The sequence below is a fragment of the Salvelinus namaycush genome, unplaced genomic scaffold (assembly GCF_016432855.1).
Source record: "Salvelinus namaycush isolate Seneca unplaced genomic scaffold, SaNama_1.0 Scaffold1539, whole genome shotgun sequence".
Classification (NCBI taxonomy): Eukaryota; Metazoa; Chordata; class Actinopteri; order Salmoniformes; family Salmonidae; genus Salvelinus; species Salvelinus namaycush.
This window is the reverse complement of record NW_024058274.1, coordinates 33,448-58,354: the sequence shown is the minus strand read 5'-3', so window position 1 is coordinate 58,354 and position 24,907 is coordinate 33,448. Positions and strand designations below refer to the sequence as shown.

The window sequence follows — 24,907 nt, the reverse complement described above, 5'->3', positions numbered from 1 at the left end:
AAGCTGTGGTATCTTAGGTATGGGTGAGTAGGTAGCTATATGAAAGCTGTGGTATCTTAGCTATGGGTGGGTAGGTAGCTATATGAAAGCTGTGGTATCTTAGGTATGGGTGAGTAGGTAGCTATATGAAAGCTGGTATCTTAGCTATGGGTGGGTAGGTAGCTATATGAAAGCTGTGGTATCTTAGCTATGGGTGGGTAGGTAGCTATATGAAAGCTGTGGTATCTTAGCTATGGGTGAGTAGGTAGCTGTGGTATCTTAGCTATGGGTGAGTAGGTAGCTACATGAAAGCTGTGGTATCTTAGCTATGGGTGGGTAGGTAGCTATATGAAAGCTGTGGTATCTTAGCTATGGGTGAGTAGGTAGCTATATGAAAGCTGTGGTATCTTAGCTATGGGTGGGTAGGTAGCTATATGAAAGCTGTGGTATCTTAGCTATGGGTAAGTAGGTAGCTATATGAAAGCTGTGGTATATTAGCTATGGGTGAGTAGGTAGCTATATGAAAGCTGGTATCTTGGCTATGGGTGAGTAGGTAGCTATATGAAAGCTGTGGTATCTTAGCTATGGGTGGGTAGGTAGCTATATGAAAGCTGTGGTATCTTGGCTATGGGTGAGTAGGTAGCTATATGAAAGCTGTGGTATCTTAGGTATGGGTGAGTAGGTAGCTATATGAAAGCTGGTATCTTAGGTATGGGTGAGTAGGTAGCTATATGAAAGCTGTGGTATCTTAGCTATGGGTGGGTAGGTAGCTATATGAAAGCTGTGGTATCTTAGCTATGGGTGGGTAGCTATATGAAAGCTGTGGTATCTTAGCTATGGGTGGGTAGCTATATGAAAGCTGTGGTATCTTAGCTATGGGTAGGTAGCTATATGAAAGCTGTGGTATCTTAGCTATGGGTGGGTAGGTAGCTATATGAAAGCTGTGGTATCTTGGCTATGGGTGAGTAGGTAGCTATATGAAAGCTGTGGTATCTTAGTTATGGGTGGGTAGGTAGCTATATGAAATCTGTGGTATCTTAGCTATGGGTGGGTAGGTAGCTATATGAAAGCTGTGGTATCTTAGCTATGGGTGGGTAGCTATATGAAAGCTGTGGTATCTTAGCTATGGGTGAGTAGGTAGCTATATGAAAGCTGTGGTATCTTAGCTATGGGTGAGTAGGTAGCTATATGAAAGCTGTGGTATCTTAGCTATGGGTGGGTAGGTAGCTATATGAAAGCTGTGGTATCTTAGCTATGGGTGAGTAGGTAGCTATATGAAAGCTGTGGTATCTTAGCTATGGGTGGGTAGCTATATGAAAGCTGTGGTATATTAGCTATGGGTGGGTAGGTAGCTATATGAAAGCTGTGGTATCTTAGCTATGGGTAGGTAGCTATATGAAAGCTGTGGTATCTTAGCTATGGGTGGGTAGCTATATGAAAGCTGTGGTATCTTAGCTATGGGTGGGTAGCTATATGAAAGCTGTGGTATCTTAGCTATGGGTGGGTAGCTATATGAAAGCTGTGGTATCTTAGCTATGGGTAGGTAGCTATATGAAAGCTGTGGTATCTTAGCTATGGGTAGGTAGCTATATGAAAGCTGTGGTATCTGTATTTTGAAGAGAACCTACTGCAATCCACTCTTATAAATCAGACTTTGATTATTGGTATACAGTCTGAAACAAGGCACTGCAAAAGGAAAGTTTCCTTACAAGCCAGAATGTGGAATACAATTACATTTAGACTCTACCGGTTATCTGTGTGGTTGGTCCTTCAGATGAAATTTAAAACAATCTACAGGACAGTATTATTTACTTGACTTTTTAGAGTGCATGTACTGAAGTAGACATTTCTATCGCCTGGCACATATGTAAAAACACCTGCAAGACATTGGTTAGTATGCATGGTTCGCAGAGTAAGTTGAAGTATAATTTTATTCAACATTCATGACAGACCAGGGATGTTAAGGTTTATTTCTATTTAAATGTGCGTTGCCTACACAATTGAAGGCATCGCTACATTAAGTGAATATTCTGGTTGCAGCTGTATCCAACACCTGTACGGTGTATACTTTCCGTAATGTACCGAGTTTACCCGAAGTCAGAGAGCGCCCCCCCCTTCCTCCAGTCGTGGTTCAAGCGGCCATGTTCGCTCGGTCGTCACTTGTAACCACAGCCACAAAGTCATCAATTCTGGCTAAACCCCGCCCATTTCTACAATTCATCTTCTTAAAATCCCATTTTAAACCTAACGTTAACCCTAGCCTGAACCACACTGCTAACCTTATGCAAACCTTAAATTTAAGACCAAAAAACAAATGTTTGTTATACATTTTTATGATAGCCATTTTGACATTGTGGCTGTGATAACTAGTAACAACCTGTTCGCTCGGGCTTTTTCCGGTATCGGGCTCGATTGTGTGCATAGGCTCCATTTGCTAGTGCCACTCGGGCGCAGCTCACTCGCTCGTTCGTTGACACGCAAAAACACTGTTGCCAATTTAATCGATTTTACAACTTGAGGATTTCTTCAGCCGCTCTCACGGAAATAAACACCGTATGCAGGGATCGGACAGCGCAGGGCTGCAGTGCAGCATTTGAAACGACCGTATTCAAATCACGCAATCGGGAAGAGATTTCCGTGGATTTTAAATTTTGGAGAATGTTCAGTTGCTAGCTAGCTGGCTCCAGCTCGAAAGCACAAATCCACAAGTATACATGGGCTAATCAACAGTTTTGATTTCCTTGCTAGCTAGCACACTAACGTTTTATTAGGCACGGTGGTGGTTTAGTTACCCGGGTATTGGAGAATAACGTCGAGTGTCTATTTTTATAATCAACGGTGCTGGCTAGCTAGCCCGAAAGCTTTATTTATATATATAACGTTATATACGTCAACGAAGGTCAGGGTTCGAGCGTGGGTCTAACTTGGCCTGAAGTTGAAGTCCTCGGATTTTATTTTAACACTTCCATAACGTTACCTGTGAGATTTCCGCTAACGTTAGTTGTCATTGAATGAAAACCGAGCTAACTAGGTTATTAGCTAGCTTGCTGTAGCCTTGACACTGCACTGATAACTTTCGCTTAGAATGTGTGCTTCCTCAAATGTAGCCACTACTAGCCGAGGTTAATGTGTATTTTTTTTGTACTTTGCATTTATTAATGCGAACTGTAGCTAACTAGACAACTCATAGCTAACGTTAATGCTGGTGGCTAGCCATCTGAGACATATTTGCTAGCTTGTGTTGCCGGCAGAAATAGTATTACCCAGTGAGTTCAAACGGTTGAACTCTGGACCCCCTATTTTCCACCCCTGTGTTGACATGGGAAACATACTTGTGCGCTAGCTGTCTGGCTAGCTAATTTAGCGGCTAATGAAGGAATCAACTTGTTGATCACACAGCGTGTGTGTCTAACACAGCTAGCTAGTAGACGGTGGTTTTACCACTGCTAGCTAAATGAACACAAGATCCTGAAACTATTTTTATTCGTCTTCCCCTCTACACTTATTTTCTACAACATCCCTGAAAATGTCGGCCAGGACGCCATTGTTGGCCGTCATTGAAAATTCGTCAGGTGGCCAGGTAAGATTTTTGCTAATGCTAGCTATCTACCCAGAACAATCGGTGTTAAACTGTCTAACTAATTTTTTTCTTGTCAACTAACATTAGCTAGAAAACTATCCTCTCCAGCTAACGTCACACACAGTAGTTTGTTTCTTTATGTTCCTTGCTTGGCAATGAACTGCGTGTGACCAGCACTGTGTGAGTGCCGTTCTGTGACTAGCCAAGCCAACTGGCATTGATCCAGACTGATTGTTTTGGCTATGTAAACTTGTTTTATTTTACCATCAACTGAGTAATCAAACTAAATTGGTTTTAAACTCCTACACTCACTCATTCTGGTGTTCCCAACCTGAAACCCAATTGAGGTTTCTGTTTAGATTGTCATGTCATTTCCTTCCTACCTAACTATATATATATTTATCATTGTCATTTCATGTCCTTTTGTACTGGCACAGAAATAGAATAACAAACTAGACTAGTATGTGGACACCCCTTCAAATTAGTAGATTTGGATATTTCAGCCATACCTTTTGCTGACAGGTGTATAAAATCGAGCACACAGCCATGCAATCTCCATAGACAAACATTGAGTAGAATGGCCTTACTGAAGAGCTCTTTGACTTTCAACGTGGCACCGTTATAGGATGCCATCGTTCCAACAAGTCAGTTTGTCAAATTTCTGTCCTGCTAGAGCTGCCCCGGTCATCTGTAAGTGCTGTTATTATGAAGTGGAAGCGTCTAGGAGCAACAGCTGCGAAGTGGTAGACCACACAAGCTCACAGAACGGGACCACAGAGTGCTGGAGCATGTAACGTCCTTGATTACAATACTCACTACCGAGTTCCAAACTGCCTCTGGAAGCAACGTCAGCACAATAACTATTAGTTGGGAGCTTCATAAAACTTGTTTTCACGGTTTGGGCAAGGCCCCATAGGAAAACACAGCATTATAATGACATTCTAGATGATTCTGTGCTTCCAATTGTTTGGGGGAGGCTCTTTCCTGTTTCAGCATGAAAATACCCCCGTGCACAAAGCGAGGTCCATACACTAATGGTTTGTCGAGATCAGTGTGGAAGACTTGACTGGCCTGCACAGCCCTGACCTCAACCCCATCAAACATCTTTGGGATAAATCTGAATGCTCTTGTGGCTGAATGGAAGCAAGTCCCCCACATCAAGCCTTCCCAGAAGAGGTGGTTGCTGTTATAGTTACAAAGAGTAGACCAACTCCATATTAATGCCCATGATTTTGGAGTGAGATCTTCTTCGAGCATTTGTCCACATACTTTTAGTCATGTAGTGTATGTAATTCTAGTTCTATGGGTATTGGTATGTCATTGTATTGTATATTCCATATTGTTTCGATGAAACTCTTAATTATAGGAATACTGTGTTGTAAACCTCCTAGCTAGGCATACCTGTTTACTTTGATCATTGTCCTAGACTGTTGATCATGACTGAATATTTATCTTTACAACTAATGTTCCAACTGACCAAACCCCATTTTAGCTAGCTATCTGTCATAATCAAATTACAGTGTTCATTTATTATTATTATAGGTTGTCATAACATCTCATAATAACACACCAAGCTACTTTCAGTTGGCATTGACAGTTGTCTGTTTTTTCTGTGCTTTCCAGTTCCCCTGGCTGTGTGTTCAGAGGCTAGTTTAAACCAGTAAGCTGGGTCATATTCATCAGTGTACACCATTTTCAAAACGTTTTTTTTTTTTTCTAATGGAAAAGGGGAAGTCCAGAAGGATTCCTCCCTGTTTTCAGTCAGTTTTCTTCTGTTTGGTGCCTGATGAATACTACCCTGGTCCTTGGATTTCTGCTTCTGGTGTTGTGGGGACTTGCCCTGTTGTGATGTCACTCCCTCCCACTGGCCCACCTGGCTCAGGTGACTCGAGCTGCAGAGAACACTGGCTGCCTGGGCTGGAAATGGCACGAAGCTGCATTGTCAGCTCAGCCGATGAACTCACTCAACACGAGCGCTCACAGGTTCAAATTCCATCCAGGAAGGAAGGAGATTTTGAATTTGAGCCGTCGGTTGGCCACGTCTGAAACAAACCACACATCATTTTAGTATGGAAGGGACAGCCATGTCCTCAATATTACAGGGTCTGTCCCAATGGCCACTGTATTTCCTATATAATGTACTATATTTCCTATGTACTGCTTTTGTGCAGGGTCGATAAGACTTTTGCCAAGTAGTGCACCATATATCAAATCACATTTTATTGGTCACATACACGTGTTTAGAAGATGTTATTAGCGAAATGCTTGTCTTTCTAGCTCCAACAGTGCAGTAATATCTAACAATTTCACAATACACACATTCTTAATTCCTTTCCTTCACTTTAGATATCTACATTTTTTGTACGAGCGATGTTGGCGGGTGCCTTTTGGGACGTAACCAGGAAGTTGAGCTGATGGTGGTGGGGTCATGGAGGGGTTTAGCACGCTAGAATCAGGCTTTCTTTAGTAGCTATACAAACAGATTAACAGTGTGTGTCACTGGTTCTCTCATCGTTTCCGGGCGACATGATTTGTCATTTAATCATAGCACTCAGTGATTGGCTTGGCATCCAGGGTGTGTTACACAAAAAACAGGTCATGTCTTCCTGGGTGGAATTTGAACGCGTGTGTCTCGCTCTTTCCATCTGTGTGTGTGTGTGTGTGTGTATTGATTGATGTAGGTGCGATGACTAGCACAAAGGTAAAGTGAATGCAGATGTCTGTAAAGGTCGAAGTCCGAATAGTGAAACCCATATCAGCTTCTTAGTGTCATGACCAAACTAAGCTTGTTTTCTCAGGGCAGCCATTGATAGCAATTGGTGGTGGTGGTGGTGGTGGGGGGGGGGGCAGCCTGAATAGCAGAGTAAACACACGTAGTTTCAGTCTCAAATGGCACCCTATTCCTTATATAGGGCACTACGTTTTGACCAGAGCATTGTGGGCCTTGCTCTAAAGTAGTGCTCTATCGGGGGGGTCGTGTTAACGTAGAATTCTGCGTTTTTCATGAGAACAAAATATATACAATTCTTAAGATACTGTATCTTGCTTAGTTTTGTAAACGCAGAACATAAAAAGCTTTGTTTTGTAAATGCGGAACCTAAAATGCTTGGTTTTGTATTTCACGCTCGGCATCGGATTAATTTTGTGCTTCAGTTCCACTGATCTACTCGGATGACAGTTCACGAAAAGGGCATGACTGATGTGTCGTGACTTTTCTCTGCTACTTTTCTCAGTGTAGCCTACAAAAAATACCTTTTTTACTTATAAAACGCAGGTTTAAATGGTTTAAAACGCAGGTTTAAATGGTTTAAAATGCAGGTTTTAAATGGTTTAAAATGCAGGTTTTAAATGGTTTAAAACGCAGGTTTTAAATGGTTTAAAACGCAGGTTTTAAATGGTTTAAAACGCAGGTTTTTTTGTTGATGGTTTGTTTTGAAAATGCAGATTGCAGAACTGTAACGTGACCCCTGGCTCTATATAGGGAATAGGGTGCCATTTGGGACATGGACTGTCTATACAAGTGAGTGATTCTAGCCAATCATGTCTATGAGGAAAATGATGCAATGTTTTACGCTTTGTATCAGGCTGCATAATGGGTTCCCCCCCTCATACACACTTGGGGTTTTTCTCTTTCTGGCTGTGGTCTCTATTTAGAGATGGCCCTCTGAGCTCACAGGTCGGACACACTGGAGCCCTGCAGTGTGACACATGCTATGACATCGTGTCACACACGGTACAAAGTGTCAGCACCTGGTGTACGGTGCATTCAGAAAGTATTCAGACCCCTTCCCCTTTTTTCCCACATTTTGTTACGTTACAGCCTTATTCTAAAAGTATTTTTTCCCCCTCATCAGTCTACACACAATGACAAAGTGGGAAAAAAAAAATATTTGCAATTGATTACTTTAAGTGGAGAGTGCTGGCCGCTAGACTAACCAATCAAAACAGTTGTTTGCTGACGTAGGCTAATTGAGTGACATGAGAGAACTGCTGATGCACAACCATGTTTAGAAATTCTACTGTGCTAACACTGAACAGTCAGTTCAGGCTCCGACTGAGTAAAAATAGCAGTTTTTTATTTTTTTTATTGTATTTATCCATCCCTGCTTTACTGTGTGTGTGTGTTAGGGATGGACATCTGACATTATTTCACAATTTTTAATAATATTTTTGTATGTGTATATAGTAAAAAAAAAAAAAAAAACATGCTTTTGACTCTAATCAGAATGACGCAAATGCACATGGCAGAGGTTGACAACAGAAAGAGAAGTCAGATTTTTCACCGTGATAGAACAAATTCTGTTACCAGAAGTGTTTTGCAGTGTTCTGTGTCAGGTCTTGTTCAAACTCTGTTCGGTGCGAGCCTGTAATTGCTTTTTGAAGTGGGGGAAATAATGTACCGTTGTTATAACAAACTTTTTATTGTCAAAATAGGCCTGCCCCCCCAACAATGAACAAGCATTCGAATACTAACCTCAGTTTGATATCTGGATATTTTATTAACTGTGCCCATCCCTACTGTGTGAGTCTTCATGTCCATTCGTGCCCTTTCACCTACAAACCCAGTTTAGGGCTAACCCTGACCCCTCCACAGCATCACATAACACACGGGCTAGGGGCTGTAGTGAGTCTGCTTGGGAAACACTTCACATCAGATGACATGACGCTGGCTTGTAATACATCCTTCGCTAAGCCACGGCCCTGAAGTTTCAGCAACCAATCGCAGTGCTCCAATGGATAGCAGCTGTCGTTGGGTCGGACGAGCTCACATTTAAATCGCTTGAAGGGCAATGTGGAAATACAGCGTCTATTAAAAAAATACATGTTTAACAGTATTACATGTTTAACAGTTCTTTCTACTGTGATTCCTGAAGTACAGAGCCTGTTGCTGGAGTCATTTTTTAATCTGAAATTATACTTTTGTTAGCTAGCTCTGTCTCATTGACCACCAAAAATTGCTAACGCTAGCTAGCTAGCTAGCCACTTAGTAGAACTTATTTCCTCAATGTATATTAGGTAGTTAAGTTAGCAATGACCACGTTTACATGCGCACACTATTCCGGGTATTAGCTCATATCCCACTTAAGGTCTTATTCAGGATAAGCTTTGTACATGTACCTTTGATATCCCGCTCACGAGAATCCCTGTGTCATTAATAAATGTATTATTCCAAATTTGAAATTCATATGGGTTAAATTAAAGAGTAAATGAAGTATGGACCTATAACCTCTCACATGGGGGCGGCAGGGTAGCCTAGTGGTTAGAGTGTAGGGGTGGCAGGTAGCCTAGTGGTTAGAGTGTAGGGGTGGCAGGTAGCCTAGTGGTTAGAGTGTAGGAGTGGCAGGTAGCCTAGTGGTTAGAGTGTAGGGGTGGCAGGGAGCCTAGTGGTTAGAGTGTTGGACTAGTAACTGAAAGGTTGCAAGATCGAGCTGACAAGGTAAAAATCTGCCCCTGAACAAGGCAGTTAACCCACTGTTCCCCGGTAGGCCGTCATTGTAAATAAGAACTTGTTCTTAACTGACTTGCCTAGTTAAATGAAGGTAAAATAAAGGTTAAATTAAAAAAACATGTAGAGTTATGTAATATTAACTCATGCAGAATTATGCATGTCTTGCAGTAAAATGATACAACCGATGTTAATTTTTGTCTTGGTAACAGGAGTGGCAATTATTTATTTCAGCGTCTCTTGAGAAAATGTGACTACGTGTGTAATGTGTTATCTTCAACACTTGTTTTGCAAGCAAGTATTTTCCACTGTTCCTAGGCCGTCATTGAAAATAAGAATTTGTTCTTAACTGACTTGCCTAGTTAAATAAAGGTAAAATACAATTTCAACCACATAACACTTCACAGTTGGTCTCGTTTTATCAGAGAAAGCTTTTTATTTCCTTAAAACTGGTCAAACTGATGACATTATGCCGTTTTTGCACTGGACTTATCTTCCCACTGTTGTGTTTTCTCCCCGGTCCCTAAACGAAACAGACAACTGGACTTATCTTTCCACTGTTGTGTTTTCTCCCCGGTCCCTAAACGAAACAGACAACCAGAGTTAACTAGATTAGTAATGCGTTGGTTCTATTGATGGAAGACATTTATACTTTATTTAGTCATCTAGGACAACAAGCTATGACAGAAGATAAGCTGCATGTATCTAACTATAGTAACTATTGAGTATCCCAGAATAATAACGGGATATTGGTGTTGTAACCATGGTCACTGTTATCAATACAACTCCCATCAGCTGTCGACATCATTCAGGATCCAATTTGAGAGCACTAGTTAGCTCCAAAAGTGGTTGTGGTTTTGACTGCATGCTGACAGTGAATTCAGAGCCATATTCAGTGGCTAGCTACACTACAAAACACAATTTTCCCAGATTTCCATGAAGTAATTGTAATGACAGTCCACCACAACATACGCCAAAGTTTCCTGATTAGCAAGGGGTAGGGCTGTGTTTTTAAATTCATTGTGTATTAGAAACTGTTTTGAGATCCTTGTGAGAGGATTTCTCCAGTGGTTGAATTGGGTATCTGGGGGGAAATGTTTGTTGTAACCGTAAGAGGGGGTGACAAGTCAAATAATAGGACTAAGTCTGTTATTTGTTTGGCATTTTGTTTGTATGTTTACTTATTCAAATATGAGAGACAATGGCCAGACTCGAGCAAAGGTTTTCAAACAGAAATGGTAATCAAGACCTACTCCCTATTGGGGGTAAAGATATATACAGTGTATTCAGACCCCTTCCATTTTGCAACATTTTGTTACGTTAAAGCCTTATTCCAAAAAAATGGATTAAATATTCCCGCCCCCTAATCAATCTACAGTTTAACACAATAATCCATAATGACAAAGTGGAAAGGCACACCTGGCATTATCCCCATGGTGATGGCAACATTATGCCGTGGGGATGTTTTTCAGCGGCAGGGACTGGGAGACTAGTCAGGATTTGAGGGAAAGATGAATGGAGCAAAGTACAGAGAAATCCTTGATAATCTGCTTCAGAGCGCTCAGGACCTCAGACTGGGGTGAAGATTCACCTTCCAACAGGACAACGACCCTAAGCACACAGCCAAGACAACGCAGGAGTAGCTTCGGGACAAGTCTCTGTCCTTGAGTGGCCCAGACAGAGCCTGGACTTGAACCCGATTTCTCATTTCTGGAGGGACCTGAAAATAGCTGTGCAGCGACGCTCCCCATCCCACCTGACAGCGCTTGAAAGGATCTGCAGAGAAGAATGGGAGACACTTTGTAGCGTCATATCCAAGAAGAATCAAGACTGTAATCACTGCCAAAGGTGCTTCAACAAAGTACTGAGTAAAGGGTCTGAATACTTATGTAAATGTGGTATTTCATTTTTTAATTTTTTAAAATACATTTACAAAAATTTCTTTACCTGTTTTTGCTTTGTCATTATGGGGTATTGTGTGTGTAGGTTGAGGGGGGAACAATTTAATCCATTTTAGAATAAGGCTGTAATGTAACAAAATGAGGAAAAAGTCAGGGGGTCTGAATACTTTCTGAAAGCACTATAAAACTCAACTCTGCAGCTTCCTAGTCTGCTTTGGCTAGGACAGACACACACACACAGCCACATGTATTTATTCACAAACAGCCAATATTCATTTTAAATAGCGCTTTTCATTACAATTAGAATCTAAGTCGCTTCAAAATCCACAAACAATTTAACAAAACAAATGTAGGGATCTGGCAGATCTTGGGCGATTGGTTTTCCACAGCTTTGGATGATAGGCAGTTCAGAAAGGTAATATTGATCTTGAGAGGGCGTGTAGATGGTACCGCCAGGCGGGAAAGTCCAGACATCAGATAGACGAGCCACGGAGCTCTTTATCGGGCACCTCGTCGTCTTCGATAGTCACAGCTCACAGCTCAGGTAGGCTGGATCGTCCACTACTGAAATGTAGCACCCACCTGAGTAATGCTTCGGTGACTGGAGAAGCATCAGTAAGATCGGCACACCTGGGGAGTGGTTCAGAAAAGCTCCCTACAAGGCGAGCCTCTGCATCCCCTCACGCTGCAGTCCACTTCCCTTTAGGAAGTGGGGCAGGGGGCACAAAAGCCTTGAATAGAACGGACATCCCCATTCAAGTTGGTAACGATGTCATAATGGGTGGACTGGTGGCCATAGCGACTGTACCCATAGGAGCAAAATTGGTGCTTAAATTTTGTGCTGTGGTTTGTTGACTCAACTGACATCATAAATGACATTCCATTGCATGAGCCACATCAGTTAACATTATACATCAGGGATCCCCTCCCTGGCGAACCCTCGACCCAGGGACCACTGTCATACAGTAGCAAAAATAAATAAAAATGAATCCCAATGTCTTGTTTTATCATCAGGTGAATGATAATGGCAAGGGAAAATGATCAACAATGAATAGATTTGGTAGCTTGGTTTTTTCATCATTTTCACCTCCCTACATTATAACTGGAAGAGGAAGTGTAAACTGTAACAGCCTATTAGCTAGAAGGCTAACTCTAAACACGTTTTCACTGAGAGCAGCTGTTGAGCTGGTTAAACAAAGGTGTTTATTTCCAAGTCAAAAAAGCTTACCAGCAGCCAGCGGCACTTGTCGCAATGGGAGCCTGGTGCTTTTTCAAAGCCTGACAGATACTGATACTCAACCAGGAGTTGAGATTTAATTTGACATCATTAAAGATGCAGTACCGTCGCGGACCCCTAGGTGGCTTCGGACCCCTGGTTGAGTACTCTGACCTGTTCTACATTACCATGGAAATGGTAACCCAATGCCAGGCAGCCATTGCAAGTGTACCCATGACTTTACCATTCAAATTGCCTGTGTTAGAGGTTCCAATCCCTTTCTATTCATTTCATTTCTACGTGCTGCTGCTGCATTGTGGGGTGTGTTACCAAGGCGACAGAATACTAATTTGCTTGTTTTTTAGCAAGGAGCAACAAAGTTTAAAACACATTAAGAGTCAACCTCTCGATTTGCCCGGCCGTCCCGTCTCCAGTCAGCTGTTCTATTTTTATAGTTATGACTTATTTTGTTTTCTTGATCAAATCAAATGTTTTTTTGTCACGTGTGCCAAATACAACAGGTAGACCTTACAGTGAAATGATTACTTACAAGCCCTTAACCAACAATGCAGTTTTAAGAAAAATACCATAAATAATTGTGCCAGCCCTAGAATCATGGACATTTTCTGCACGTTTTCATTTTCTGTTGCAAAGCGTTTTGCTACGGTCTGCACTAATGAATAGGACCCAGCCCTTGTCGTCTGTTGTGCAAAGCATTGTGTTATTGTTCAGCACAGAATGACCTCTGGTCTAGAAGGCTGTAACAGCAAGGTGTGTTCCTTTTAACTGTCAGTCTTTCGAAAGGGCTGCCAAGTCTAGTTACCTGTCTGTCTTACATGTCTGTTTTCTCCTGTATAGTTAATCAGCTATTCCAAAGGTCAGTTTTCTCTGAGCAGCCGTGGTGTTCCCCACTTGTGACAGTCAGGAAGGAGGGATAATAAAAATCCATCTTTAGGACATTACAATGTCTATAAAACGCCTACGTAGGGTTCAACTTTTAGTTGATAAAGATTGCGTGCCAAATGGCATCACACATTATCTCACCCTATATAGGGCACTACTTTTGACCAGGGCGGCAGGCCAGTAACCAAAATGACGCAGGTTCGAATCCTCGAGCCGACTAGGTGAAAAATCTGTGCCCTTGGGCTCCTGTAAGTCGGTCTGGTTATACACCAAGATTGCATGCTAGCTGGGAGCTACAAGCTCTGGCTTAAGTGTGTGTGTGTGTGTGTGTGTGTGTGAGAGAGAGAGAGAACTGGCCTTCCCAGTTGAGCTGTGTGTTGCCCTTAATTGTGTGTTGGATTAGTTTGAAGTTTTACTGTCACATGATGCACCAGTTAAAGTGGATGAAATGGATGTGTTCCAACCATCTACACACAATACCCCATAATGACATCACAATACCCCCATAATGACAGTCAAAACATGTTTTTAGGAATGTTAGCACATTTTATTAAAAGTTAAATACAGAAATATATCTAATTTACATAAGTATTCACACCCTGGAGTCAATACTTTGTAGAAGCACCTTTGGCAGCGATTACCCAGAAAGACTCACAGTTGTAAATCTCAAAGAGCTTTCCATACCTGGATTATTTTCAAAATTCTTCAAGCTCTATCAAATTGGTTGTTGATCATTGCTCGACAACCATTTTCCGGTCTTTCCATAGATTTTCAAAACTAACTTGGCAAACATCTCCAGTGTAGAGTTGGCCTTGTGTTTTAGGTTATTGTCCTGCTGAAAGTGAATTCACCTCCCAGTGTCTGTTGGAAAGCAGACTGAACCAGGTTTTCCTCCTAGGATTTTGTCTGTGCTTAGCACCATTTTAAAAATATATATATATATTTTATCATCCTGAAAACTCCCCAGTCCTTAACGATTACAAGCATACCCATCACATGATACAGCCACCGCCATGCTTGAAAATATGGAGAGTGGTACTCAGTAATGTGTTGTATTGGATTTTCCACAAACATAACACTTTGTATTCAGGACAAAAAGTTAATTGCATTGCATTTTTTTTTTTCATTATTACTTTACTGCCTTGTGTCAAACAGGATGCATGTTTCTGAATATTTTTTATTCTGTACCAGCTTCCTTTTCACTCTGTCAATTAGGTTAGTATTGTGGAGTAACTACACTGTTGTTGATCTATCCTCAGTTTTCTCCTATTATAGCCATTAAACTCTGTAGCTGTTTTAAAGTCACCATTGGCCTCATGGTGAAATCCCTGACTAGTTTCCTTCCTCCCCGGCCACTGAGTTAGGAAGGACGCCTGTATCTTAGTAGCGACTGGGTATATTGCTTTACCATCCAAAGTGTAATTAATAACTTCACCATGCTCAAAGGAATATTCAATGTCTGCTTTTGATTATTTATTTATTTCCATCAACCAATAGGTGCCCTTCTTTGCGAGGCATTGGAAAACCTCCCTTCTTTTTGGGGTAGAGCCTGTTTGACATTTACTGCTCGGCTGAGGGAACTTTTTTTTTTTTAAATTTTCAAGATAATTGTATGTGTGGGGTACAGATATGAGGTAGTCATTCAAACACCATTACTGCACACAGAGTGAGTCCATGCAACTTTATATGACTTGGAACATTTTTACTCTTGAACTTATTTAGGCTTCACATAACAAAGGGGTTGAATTCATTTTTAATTCATTTGTAAAAATGTCCACTGACATGGGGTATGTGTGTGTGTGTAGGCCAGTGACTCAAATCTAAATTGAATACATTTTTTAAATTCAGGCTCTAACACAACAAAATGTGGAATAAGTCAAGGAGTGTAAATACTTTCTGAAGACACTAAGTGTTGTGTGTGTCTGAGTAAGTGTGTGGCAGGGTTTTCATTAGCCAGTAATAGCTGTGTTTTAGACGATTAACAAAAAAAATGAAAAGCCCATTTTTAGACAATTGTCTAGGGGGGGAAAAAATTCCCATTTGCAAAATAATTATTTTCAGCCTATTCGCTGATAGAAATACCAGTCGATGTAAATACATTTGATCAGTCATGCTTATTGGTCTGTAGGGCAATTTTGCATAATTTAGTGGAATGAAATAGTTTATTTTCATTAGTCGTTATGTTTATCACATGTGTACAGATACAGAACCTATGTTGTTTAAGTCTGTCAGATGGCACGAGAGCTTCTGCTTCTCATTGTTGCTGGAGTGAACCGTGTTTTTAGAAACCCAATCATTGCATAACAATTCTAATTCACATGTTTAAAAAAAAAAAACACTTCTGATGGCCACGATTAAAAAAAAAAAAAAAAAAAATGTTATTTTTATTTCTCAAGTGGTAATTGAAGTACGCTTCCCATTCACCCTAAAGTGCATAAAGGCCGCAGTAGGCTTCAGCACGTCACACCTCACTTTGCAATGAACTGGAGGCACTATGCATTTTGAAAACACAGCCTATCCTTAAAGGGTAGTAGCTATGTAGGTAGAAACATAACCACGTGTAACATGTCTATACTAATGCAAATCCATATGCAAAGTTACACCTCACTTGTTATTTTTTGGGGGGGGGGGGGGGGGGTATTACATAAAACAGATCAGAATGCCTAAAGGCGTATTTTTCCGGGGTGTGATGTACTATGGAGGACCAAGCCCGCCAATCCCCTAGACATACTTCACAGAGAGTATTCCGGGCAAGTCAGTTGAGAACACATTCTTATTTACAATGACGGCCTAGGAACAGTGGGTTAAGTGCCTTGTTCAGGGGCAGAACGACAGATTTTTACCTTGCGAGCTCAGGGATTCGATCTAGCAACCTATGGGTTACTGGCCCAGCGTGTCTAACCACTAGGCTACCTGCCACCCCAAACAAAACAAAAACAGGAGAACAGATAAGGTAGTACACAATTAGAGCAGGTATGATTTTGCTCTTTCGTTTGAGCCCACGTCACAAAGTCTGAATAGCCTGAGGTGTACCTAACATAGCATACGAAATCTGTAGCACAGAGGAGGTCCTCCATATGACCTTGAGAAATAGTGCATTGTGGGTAGTGTAGACGTTTAACTTGGAAATAAGTGTGTAAATATGTAACGACTTTCTTTTGTACTGATAGGTAACCAGATTGTGACTGCAACAAGTTACTGAGTCGTGCTTCCTACTAGAGGTCTTCACGGATCTACCCAATTACCTGGGATCTGGCCGGTTCATATCACTAATTTTGTAGTTAACCCTCGGATCCTGGGTCAGATCCCGCTCGGTAACCACGGAACTCGGATCTGTGTGAAAATGTGAAATACCGACCGGCTCCGTATTTTGGAAGAGTTTTACACACACAAAAAAAAAAATGGTATTCTCTTAAATGACTGTCAGAGGGTCCCCCTTTCATCAAGCCAAATGTGTCAATCTAATTTTGACAAAACGGTCTATTCGCTTTATGAAAATGAGCCACTGCACGTGATTCAGGGTAAAATAGGCTACTTGATTTGGGACAGGAGGAGGAAGCAGCAGAATAGAGTGATAGAGCCCCTAGTCTATATAAAGTGAGATTCTGAAACCTGTCGTTTATTTGCTGATGTGAAGAAGAAACTGAGTAAAAGATTATGTACAGGGAGGGGGGAAAATGACAGGTAACTCATCTGTATTTGCCTCATTTATGTACATTGTGGATACGGAGGGGAAAAATGTTGCCTATATTTTCAAGACCTGAGCTATTTAATTGAATTGCTTGATTTATTTAGGCCCCCCATACACAACTGGGGGTCTGTATCCGGACCCAGAACGGGGTCAATACACACAGTCCCGACTACAAAAACAAACAACTTTTCCTTGGGGGGGGGGGGGGGGGGGTGACTCGGTTGGGTTTGGACGCCTCGTATCATTTAAACACACAAGACTTGGAACATTTTGTAGAATTGCAGGAAATTAGCATTAAAACAGCCAAAAAAATGCTTGATGTTGCTAGAAGTGGTGTTGGAGGGCAAGTAGGAGGCACTCTTTCCTCTGGTCTAAACAAAGATCCCAATGCCCCAGGGCAGTGATTGGGGACACTGCTCTGTGTAGGGTGCCGTCTTTCTGATGGGACGTTAAAAGGGTGTCTTGACTCTCTGTGGTCACTAAAGATCCCATGGGACTTATTGTAGGAGTAGGGGGTGTTAACCCCGGTGTCCTGGCTAAATTTCCAAGCTGTCCCTCATACCATCTGGCCACCTAATCATCCCCATCTTCCAATTGGCTCATTCATCCCCCTTCCTCTGCCCTGTAACTATCCCCCAGGGTCATTGCTGTAAATGAGAATGTGTTCTCAGTCAACTTATCTGGTAAAATCAGGGTAAACAAATATATTAGTTAGGCTTGGCCTATTTAGTAGGCTATTTTCTTTTCTTTAGTTAACGAAGTGTTATTTTAAACATTGAATGACTTGAGTCAAGTGTGATATTCTGTTAGGTCCTGATCTGGCTATGCCATATGGCTGTTAGGTCCTGATCTGGCTATGCCATATGGCTGTTAGGTCCTGATCTGGCTATGCCATATGGCTGTTAGGTCCTGATCTGGCTATGCCATATGGCTGTTAGGTCCTGATCTGGCTATGCCATATGGCTGTTAGGTCCTGATCTGGCTATGCCATATGGCTGTTAGGTCCTGATCTGGCTATGCCATATGGCTGTTAGGTCCTGATCTGGCTAGGCCATATGGCTGTTAGGTCCTGATCTGGCTAGGCCATATGGCTGTTAGGTCCTGATCTGGCTAGGCCATATGGCTGTTAGGTCCTGATCTGGCTATGGCTGTGGGCTACACTAGTTAATTTAGCAGACAAGATTTGCTTAGAATTCCATGGCATTATTTTTAGATTATTTTATAGTATGAAGAATACAATTGAACATAGCTGAATAAAATGAGATTTTCTGCCAACGATTTCCGAGGGACCGCACACATGATCGGTTAACAAAGAAACAGGTGTTCCTATATGCTTAATTAAGTTATTTATGTGACTTTAGTTCTTCAAACTTTGGGCTATAATGTTTTGATATTTATACATTCTAAGGCTGCATGATGCGAATCTCATGCAACTTTTTTCTGATCATCATAATAGGCATGAGCTCTGCTTTGTTTCTTGTACAGACTGTACACACTTCATCAGTCTCTCATTCACAATTTGTCAAGCACTTGATAATATTCTCACCAGACCTCGAATTTCCCGGTGACATCCCCCTTGTGTTAAAAAATAAATAAAATAATCCATTCCTTTTGCAGCCAAAGGGGCCGTTGTGCCCTCGGGCTGAATATAATAATGATAATTCCCCTCTCCCGGCTGTCAATAGCCGGGCTCTGAAGCACCTCACTCACATGGCTATCTCAGATATCTCAGTTCTTATTAGCCAATGCCCATCATGTGATCGGGTCGTTCTCACAGGCATCTCCGCTCCGAAGTAAGCTACAAGTGAAGACAGACACGTCCGGGACGCACTGCTCACGGTCCTTCTTATCAAATTCCAAGGCGCATATTGAAGACTGTCATGGTCAAAACATGTTGATGCAACAGTAGCTAAGGTGGGGAGAAGTCTGTCCATAATAAAGCGCTGCTGTACCTTCTTAACACTATCAACAAGGCAGATCCTACAGGCCCTAGTTTTGTCACACCTGGACTACTGTTAAGTCGTGTGGTCAGGTGCCACAGAGGGACCTAGGAAATTTACAATTGGCTCAAACCAGGGGCAGCACGGCTGGCCCTTGGATGTACACAGAGAGCTAATATTAATAACATACATGTCAATCTCTCCTGGCTCAAAGTGGAGGAGAGATTGACTTCATCACTACTTGTATTTGTGAGAGGTATTGACATGTTGAATCCCCCGAGCTGTCTGTTTGAACTATTGGCACACAGCTCAGACACCCGTGCATACCCCTCAATGCATGCCACCAGAGGTCTCTGCACAGTCCCCAAGTCCAGAACAGACGATGGAAGGTACACAGTACTACATAGAGCCATGACTACATGGAACTCTATTCCACATCAGGTAACTGATGCAGCAGTAGAATCAGATAAAAAAAATCTGGTAAAAATACACGTTATGGAACAGCGGGGACTATGAAGAGACACACACAAAGGCACAGATATATGCATACACACACGATAACATGGATTTTGTGTTGTAGAGAAGGGGCCCGAGGGCACACAATGTGTTGTGAAATCTGTTGTGAATGTATTGTAATGTTTAAAACATATATATAACTGCCTTAATTTTGCTGGACCCAGGACGAGTAGCTGCTGTCTTGGCATTAGATAATGGGGATCCATAATAAATACAAATAGATATAAATTGTGGATGTAACTGCAGGTTATGAGACAAACCACACATCACTAACGCTGGTATTGGTCAGCATGTAAGGCATGAATGGGTATAAGAAATGTCAGGACAACATCTCTCTTTAATAATGAATATGTTGTTAACATGAAATATATAAACATTTAAAAAATAATAATTTTTGGCTGCTTCATTACAGGTGTTGTATGTTCTGTTAATATTAATTACCATAATCTACATGTGATTTCTGTCATTCTGAGCACTCTGGTTGGACCGCCCTAATGGGTTACTCATCCAATGCATATGGGTCTGGTACATTTCTCAAATGGCTGTTCAATCAAAGTACTGCCGGTCAAATGTACAGCGCCACATTTTCCCAACGGGGGGGGTGTGTGTGTGTGTGTGTGTGTGTGTGTGTGTGTGAAAGGCGCATATACATGTTAACTTCTCTAGGGTATGTGGGACGGTAGCGTCAGTGAAATTGCAGGGCGCCAAATTCAAAACAACAGAAATCTCATAATTAAAATTCCTCAAACATACAAGCATTATACACCACTTTAAAGATAAACCTCTCGTTAATCCAACCAAAGTGTCTGATTTCAAAACGGATTTACGGCGAAAGCACACCTTGCGATTATGTTAGGTCAGTACATAGCCACAGAAATACACAGCCATTTTTCCAGCCAAAGAGAGAAGTAACAAAAAGCAGAAATAGAGTTAAAATTAATCACTAACCTTTGATGATCTTCATCAGATGACACTCATAGGACTTCATGTTACACAATACATATTTATATCCCAAAATCTGAGTTTAGGCTGGACGCTACTGTCTCACTTGGCCAAAATCCAGCGAAAATGCAGCGTGCCAAATTCTAATTAATTACTATAAAAATCTAACTTTCATTAAATCATAACATGAAAGATACCATATTAAAGCTACACGTGTTGTGAATCCAGCCAACATGTCAGAATTCAAATAGGCTTTTCGGCGAAAGCATGCGATGCTATTATCTGAGCATAGCACCCATAGTAAACAAAAGAGAGAGAACATTTCAACCCTGCAGGCGCGACACAAAACGCAGAAATAAAAAATATAATTCATGCCTTACCTTTGACGAGCTTCTGTTGTTGGCACTCCAATATGTCCCATAAATATCACAAATGTTTTTTTTTGTTCGTTTAATTCCGTCGATATATATATCCAAAATGTCCATTTTATTTGGCGTGTTTGATCCAGAAAAACACTGGTTCCGACTTGCGCAACGTGACGACAAAATATCTCAAAAGTTACCTGTAATACAACTTTAGGTATTTTTTAAAGTAAATAATCGATCAAATTGAAGACGGGATGATCTGTGTTCAATACAGGAAGAAAACAAGCATGCTTTCTGGTCTTGCGCCTATATCAAACAGTACACATGAAGTGACACTTTTTCAAGATGGCCGTACTTCTTCATTACACAAAGGAATAACCTCAACCAATTTCTAAAGACTGGTGACATCCAGTGGAAGCGGTAGGAACTGCCAGCAAGTCCCTTAGAAATCTGGATTCCCAATGAAAACTCATTGAAAACAGGGTGACCTCAAACAAAAACAATCTGAATGGTTTGTCCTCGGGGTTTCGCCTGCTACATAAGTTCTGTTATACTCACAGACATGATTCAAACAGTTTTAGAAACTTCAGAGTGTTTTCTATCCAAATCTACTAATAATATGCATATCTTATCTTCTGGGGATAAGTAGCTGGCAGTTTAATTTGGGCATGCTTTTCATCCAAAATTCCGAATGCTGCCCCCTACCCTAGAGAAGATAACAGGGCTGACAAGTGACTGTTAGCAGGACGATACTAGTGGTAATATATACATGTTAACAGGAGTAATACTGACTAGTAGCAGGGTAAATATATACTAATGGTAATCAATGAACAGCAGTGTAGTGGTAATACATCTAATTAATAATCATATTAGCAGCAGTGTAGGTGTGATGGGGTGTGTGTGTGTGTGTCTCTGAGTGGGAAGAGACCTGTGGATGAGCATAGAGTCAGTGTGGATAGTCTTATGGTCAGGGGACATCTGAGATTTGATACGCCGGTACGGTCTGCTGGACGGAGGCATGGAGAGCAGTCCATGTCTCGGATGGCAGGAGTCTCAGACACCACCTGGCATGTACGTCCTATAGGTGTGTGTCCTGTGTATGTTGGGTTGGGGTGTGAGAGGGGGAAAAGGACTTGGCTGCTTTCTCGTTTCTAGTGTATTTCTGTGTTTTCTCCTTCCATTTCTGCTTCGTAGGATCCCCCCCCCCCCCATCTCCCTCTCGGGTCATTTCATGACACTTCAAATGGTTCTGGAAACGTTTCTGTAGTTAGAAACGGACAAGATAAACACTCAATAAAAAATATTTTGTTGAAATATAAATTAAAGTGAATTGATTGCATCCAAAATGGCCGTTTTGATTTTTTTAAATACAATTATTGAATATTATATGAATTCTAATACCTAAAAGCTGATTTGGACGAAAACTATTTCTAACAATGAGTACGACATGAGGAATCTAAAAAAGGGGTCAAAAGCCATCCACGGACCTCCAACACCCCAACCAAACAACAAGTATATAGTGTCCGTTCTCTATGTTTGACATGTAATATGGAGCTGTCGCTTGGAGTATTGTTTCTTCCTATGTAATGTATTCTCAGTGAATTTGGTGATGGTGTTTTCACCCTGTTCAGAGAAATTTGTAATTGAAGTTGTTGGGTTTATGTCCCATCCTGCATCCTGATATGACCAGGTTCTGAACACTAGGTCAGCCGTCATTGTAAATAAGAATTTGTTCTTAAATGACTTGCCTAGTTAAAAAAAAAACTATATATAAAGGTTCTGACCACTAGATGGTGCTGTTCATGCTATAAGGTGATTCTTTATTTAAATAACCCCCCTGTTGTTAACGAGCTCATAGTTTCACACACACTTCAACGCAAATGCATTCTCCCTTGACAAGTACCAACACAAACCCTTTACTCTAGGGAGTTAGTATAACACACACACACACATCCCTGTCCATGAGCGAGAGCGTATGAGTGTGTGTAGGTGGACATTTTATTTTTAGTTCACCCTACTCATGGCTGACTTTCTCTGTGTGCAATAGCGTCTAAGTAAAATATATACGGAGTACAGGTGTCTGTGTGTGCTTGACAGAATATCTTGCATCCATCTCCCATCATTGAATACAAAGATAGAGGTGGAAGAAGGGATTGAGTAGACGTGGTGGAAGAGAAGGGATTGAGTAGACGTGGTGGAAGAGAAGGGATTGAGTAGAGGTGGTGGAAGAGAAGGGATTGAGTAGAGGTGGTGGAAGAGAAGGGATTGAGTAGAGGTGGTGGAAGAGAAGGGATTGAGTAGAGGTGGTGGAAGAGAAGGGATTGAGTAGAGGTGGTGGAAGAGAAGGGATTGAGTAGAGGTGGTGGAAGAGAAGGGATTGAGTAGAGGTGGTGGAAGAGAAGGGATTGAGTAGAGGTGGTGGAAGAGAAGGGATTGAGTAGAGGTGGTGGAAGAGAAGGGATTGAGTAGAGGTGGTGGAAGAGAAGGGATTGAGTAGAGGTGGTGGAAGAGAAGGGATTGAGTAGAGGTGGTGGAAGAGAAGGGATTGAGTAGAGGTGGTGGAAGAGAAGGGATTGAGTAGAGGTGGTGGAAGAAGGGATTGAGTAGAGGTGGTGGAAGAGACGGGATTGAGTAGAGGTGGTGGAAGAGACGGGATTGAGTAGAGGTGGTGGAAGAGACGGGATTGAGTAGAGGTGGTGGAAGAGACGGGATTGAGTAGAGGTGGTGGAAGAGACGGGATTGAGTAGAGGTGGTGGAAGAGACGGGATTGAGTAGAGGTGGTGGAAGAGACGGGATTGAGTAGAGGTGGTGGAAGAGAAGGGATTGAGTAGATGTGGTGGAAGAGAAGGGATGACAGAGGAGACAGGAGGGAGGAGAAGGGGAAATGGTGTGAGGGCAGCTACAGCCAGCAACAAATCACCATGGCAACACATCCATCACGACCAGAACACAGGAGGGGGTGTTTGTGTGTGTGTGTGATCTCCCCCCATTGGACTTATCATTACTATAGACTTATGTAGTTGTCTGTCTGTGTCTTTAGGTCTTCAAATACTCTCTTCTTCTAACATGTTTGCTTGTGTGTGTGTGTGCGGCTGCTGCTGTTCACTGAGTGTATGCGTGTTCCTCCTCTCTGTTCCCTAGGAAAGGACAGTAGTAATGAGGGTTGAGTCAAACCGTTCCCACACACTGGGATAAACACTACTACAGCTCAGTGTGTGTGTGTGTGTGTGTGTGTGTGTGTGTGTGTGTGTCTTGGTTCAGCGCTGTAACTAGCGTTATGAGTCAGTGCTAGCTAGCTGAAAGTAATGTGAGAACAAAACAATGACATCAATTGTCTGCACATCTATAATTATAACAGGTGAGTTTGTTTGTGTGTGTGTGTGTGTGTGGCTGGCGTGCAGCTGTTAAGGAACGAAAGAGGAGAAAATCCTGCACAATAGTACAGAGGGGATGAGAAGAAGAGAGATGGAGAGAGGGGGTGGGAGAGAGAGATGGAGAGGGGGGAAGAGAGAGACGGAGAGAGGGGGGCGGGAGGTGGAGACGGAGAGATGGAGAGGGGGGGAGAGAGACGGAGAGGGGGAGAGAGAGGGGGGGCGGGAGAGAGAGATGAAGAGAGGGGGGCGGGAGAGAGACGGAGAGGGGGGAGAGAGAGAGAGGGGTGCGGGAGGGGGAGACAGAGAGGGGGGAGGGGGAGAGAGACGGAGAGAGGGGGGTGGGAGGGGGAGACAGAGAGGGGGGTGGGAGGGGGAGAGAGACGGAGAGAGGGGGGCGGGAGGTGGAGACGGAGAGATGGAGAGGGGGGGGAGAGAGAGACGGAGAGGGGGAGAGAGAGACGGAGAGGGGGAGAGAGAGGGGGGCAGGAGAGAGATATGGAGAGGGGGGAGAGAGAGCTGGAGAGGGGGGAGAGAGAGATGGAGAGGGGGGAGAGAGATGGAGAGGGGGGAGAGAGAGAGAGGGGGGCGGGAGGGGGAGACGGAGAGGGGGGAGAGAGTTAGTCTAGGAGGGTCTAAACTTGTCAGTGTTCTGTTAGTCTAGGAGGGTCTGACCTTGTCAGTGTTCTGTTAGTCTAGGAGGGCCTGGCCTTGTCAGTGTTCTGTTAGTCTAGGAGGGTCTGACCTTGTCAGTGTTCTGTTAGTCTAGGAGGGTCTGACCTTGTCAGTGTTCTGTTAGTCTAGGAGGGCCTGGCCTTGTCAGTGTTCTGTTAGTCTAGGAGGGTCTGACCTTGTCAGTGTTCTGTTAGTCTAGGAGGGTCTGACCTTGTCAGTGTTCTGTTAGTCTAGGAGGGTCTGACCTTGTCAGTGTTCTGTTAGTCTAGGAGGGCCTGGCCTTGTTAGTGTTCTGTTAGTCTAGGAGGGTCTGACCTTGTCAGTGTTCTGTTAGTCTAGGAGGGTCTGACCTTGTCAGTGTTCTGTTAGTCTAGGAGGGTCT

The 24,907-nt window shown here is 42.4% G+C and overlaps 1 protein-coding gene across 1 annotated transcript in view; it reads left to right on the top strand.

Annotated features, from left to right (window-relative positions):
- Positions 1-2,388: 2,388 nt before the first annotated feature.
- Positions 2,389-24,907, top strand: part of LOC120036992 (serine/threonine-protein kinase MARK2-like) — a gene marked incomplete at its 3' end in the record, with an annotated part of 55,907 nt that continues 33,388 nt past the window's right edge. The window contains exon 1 of the mRNA XM_038983230.1: positions 2,389-3,559. Within this exon, the coding sequence (XP_038839158.1) occupies positions 3,506-3,559 (54 nt within the window). The remainder of the gene's footprint in view (positions 3,560-24,907) is intronic.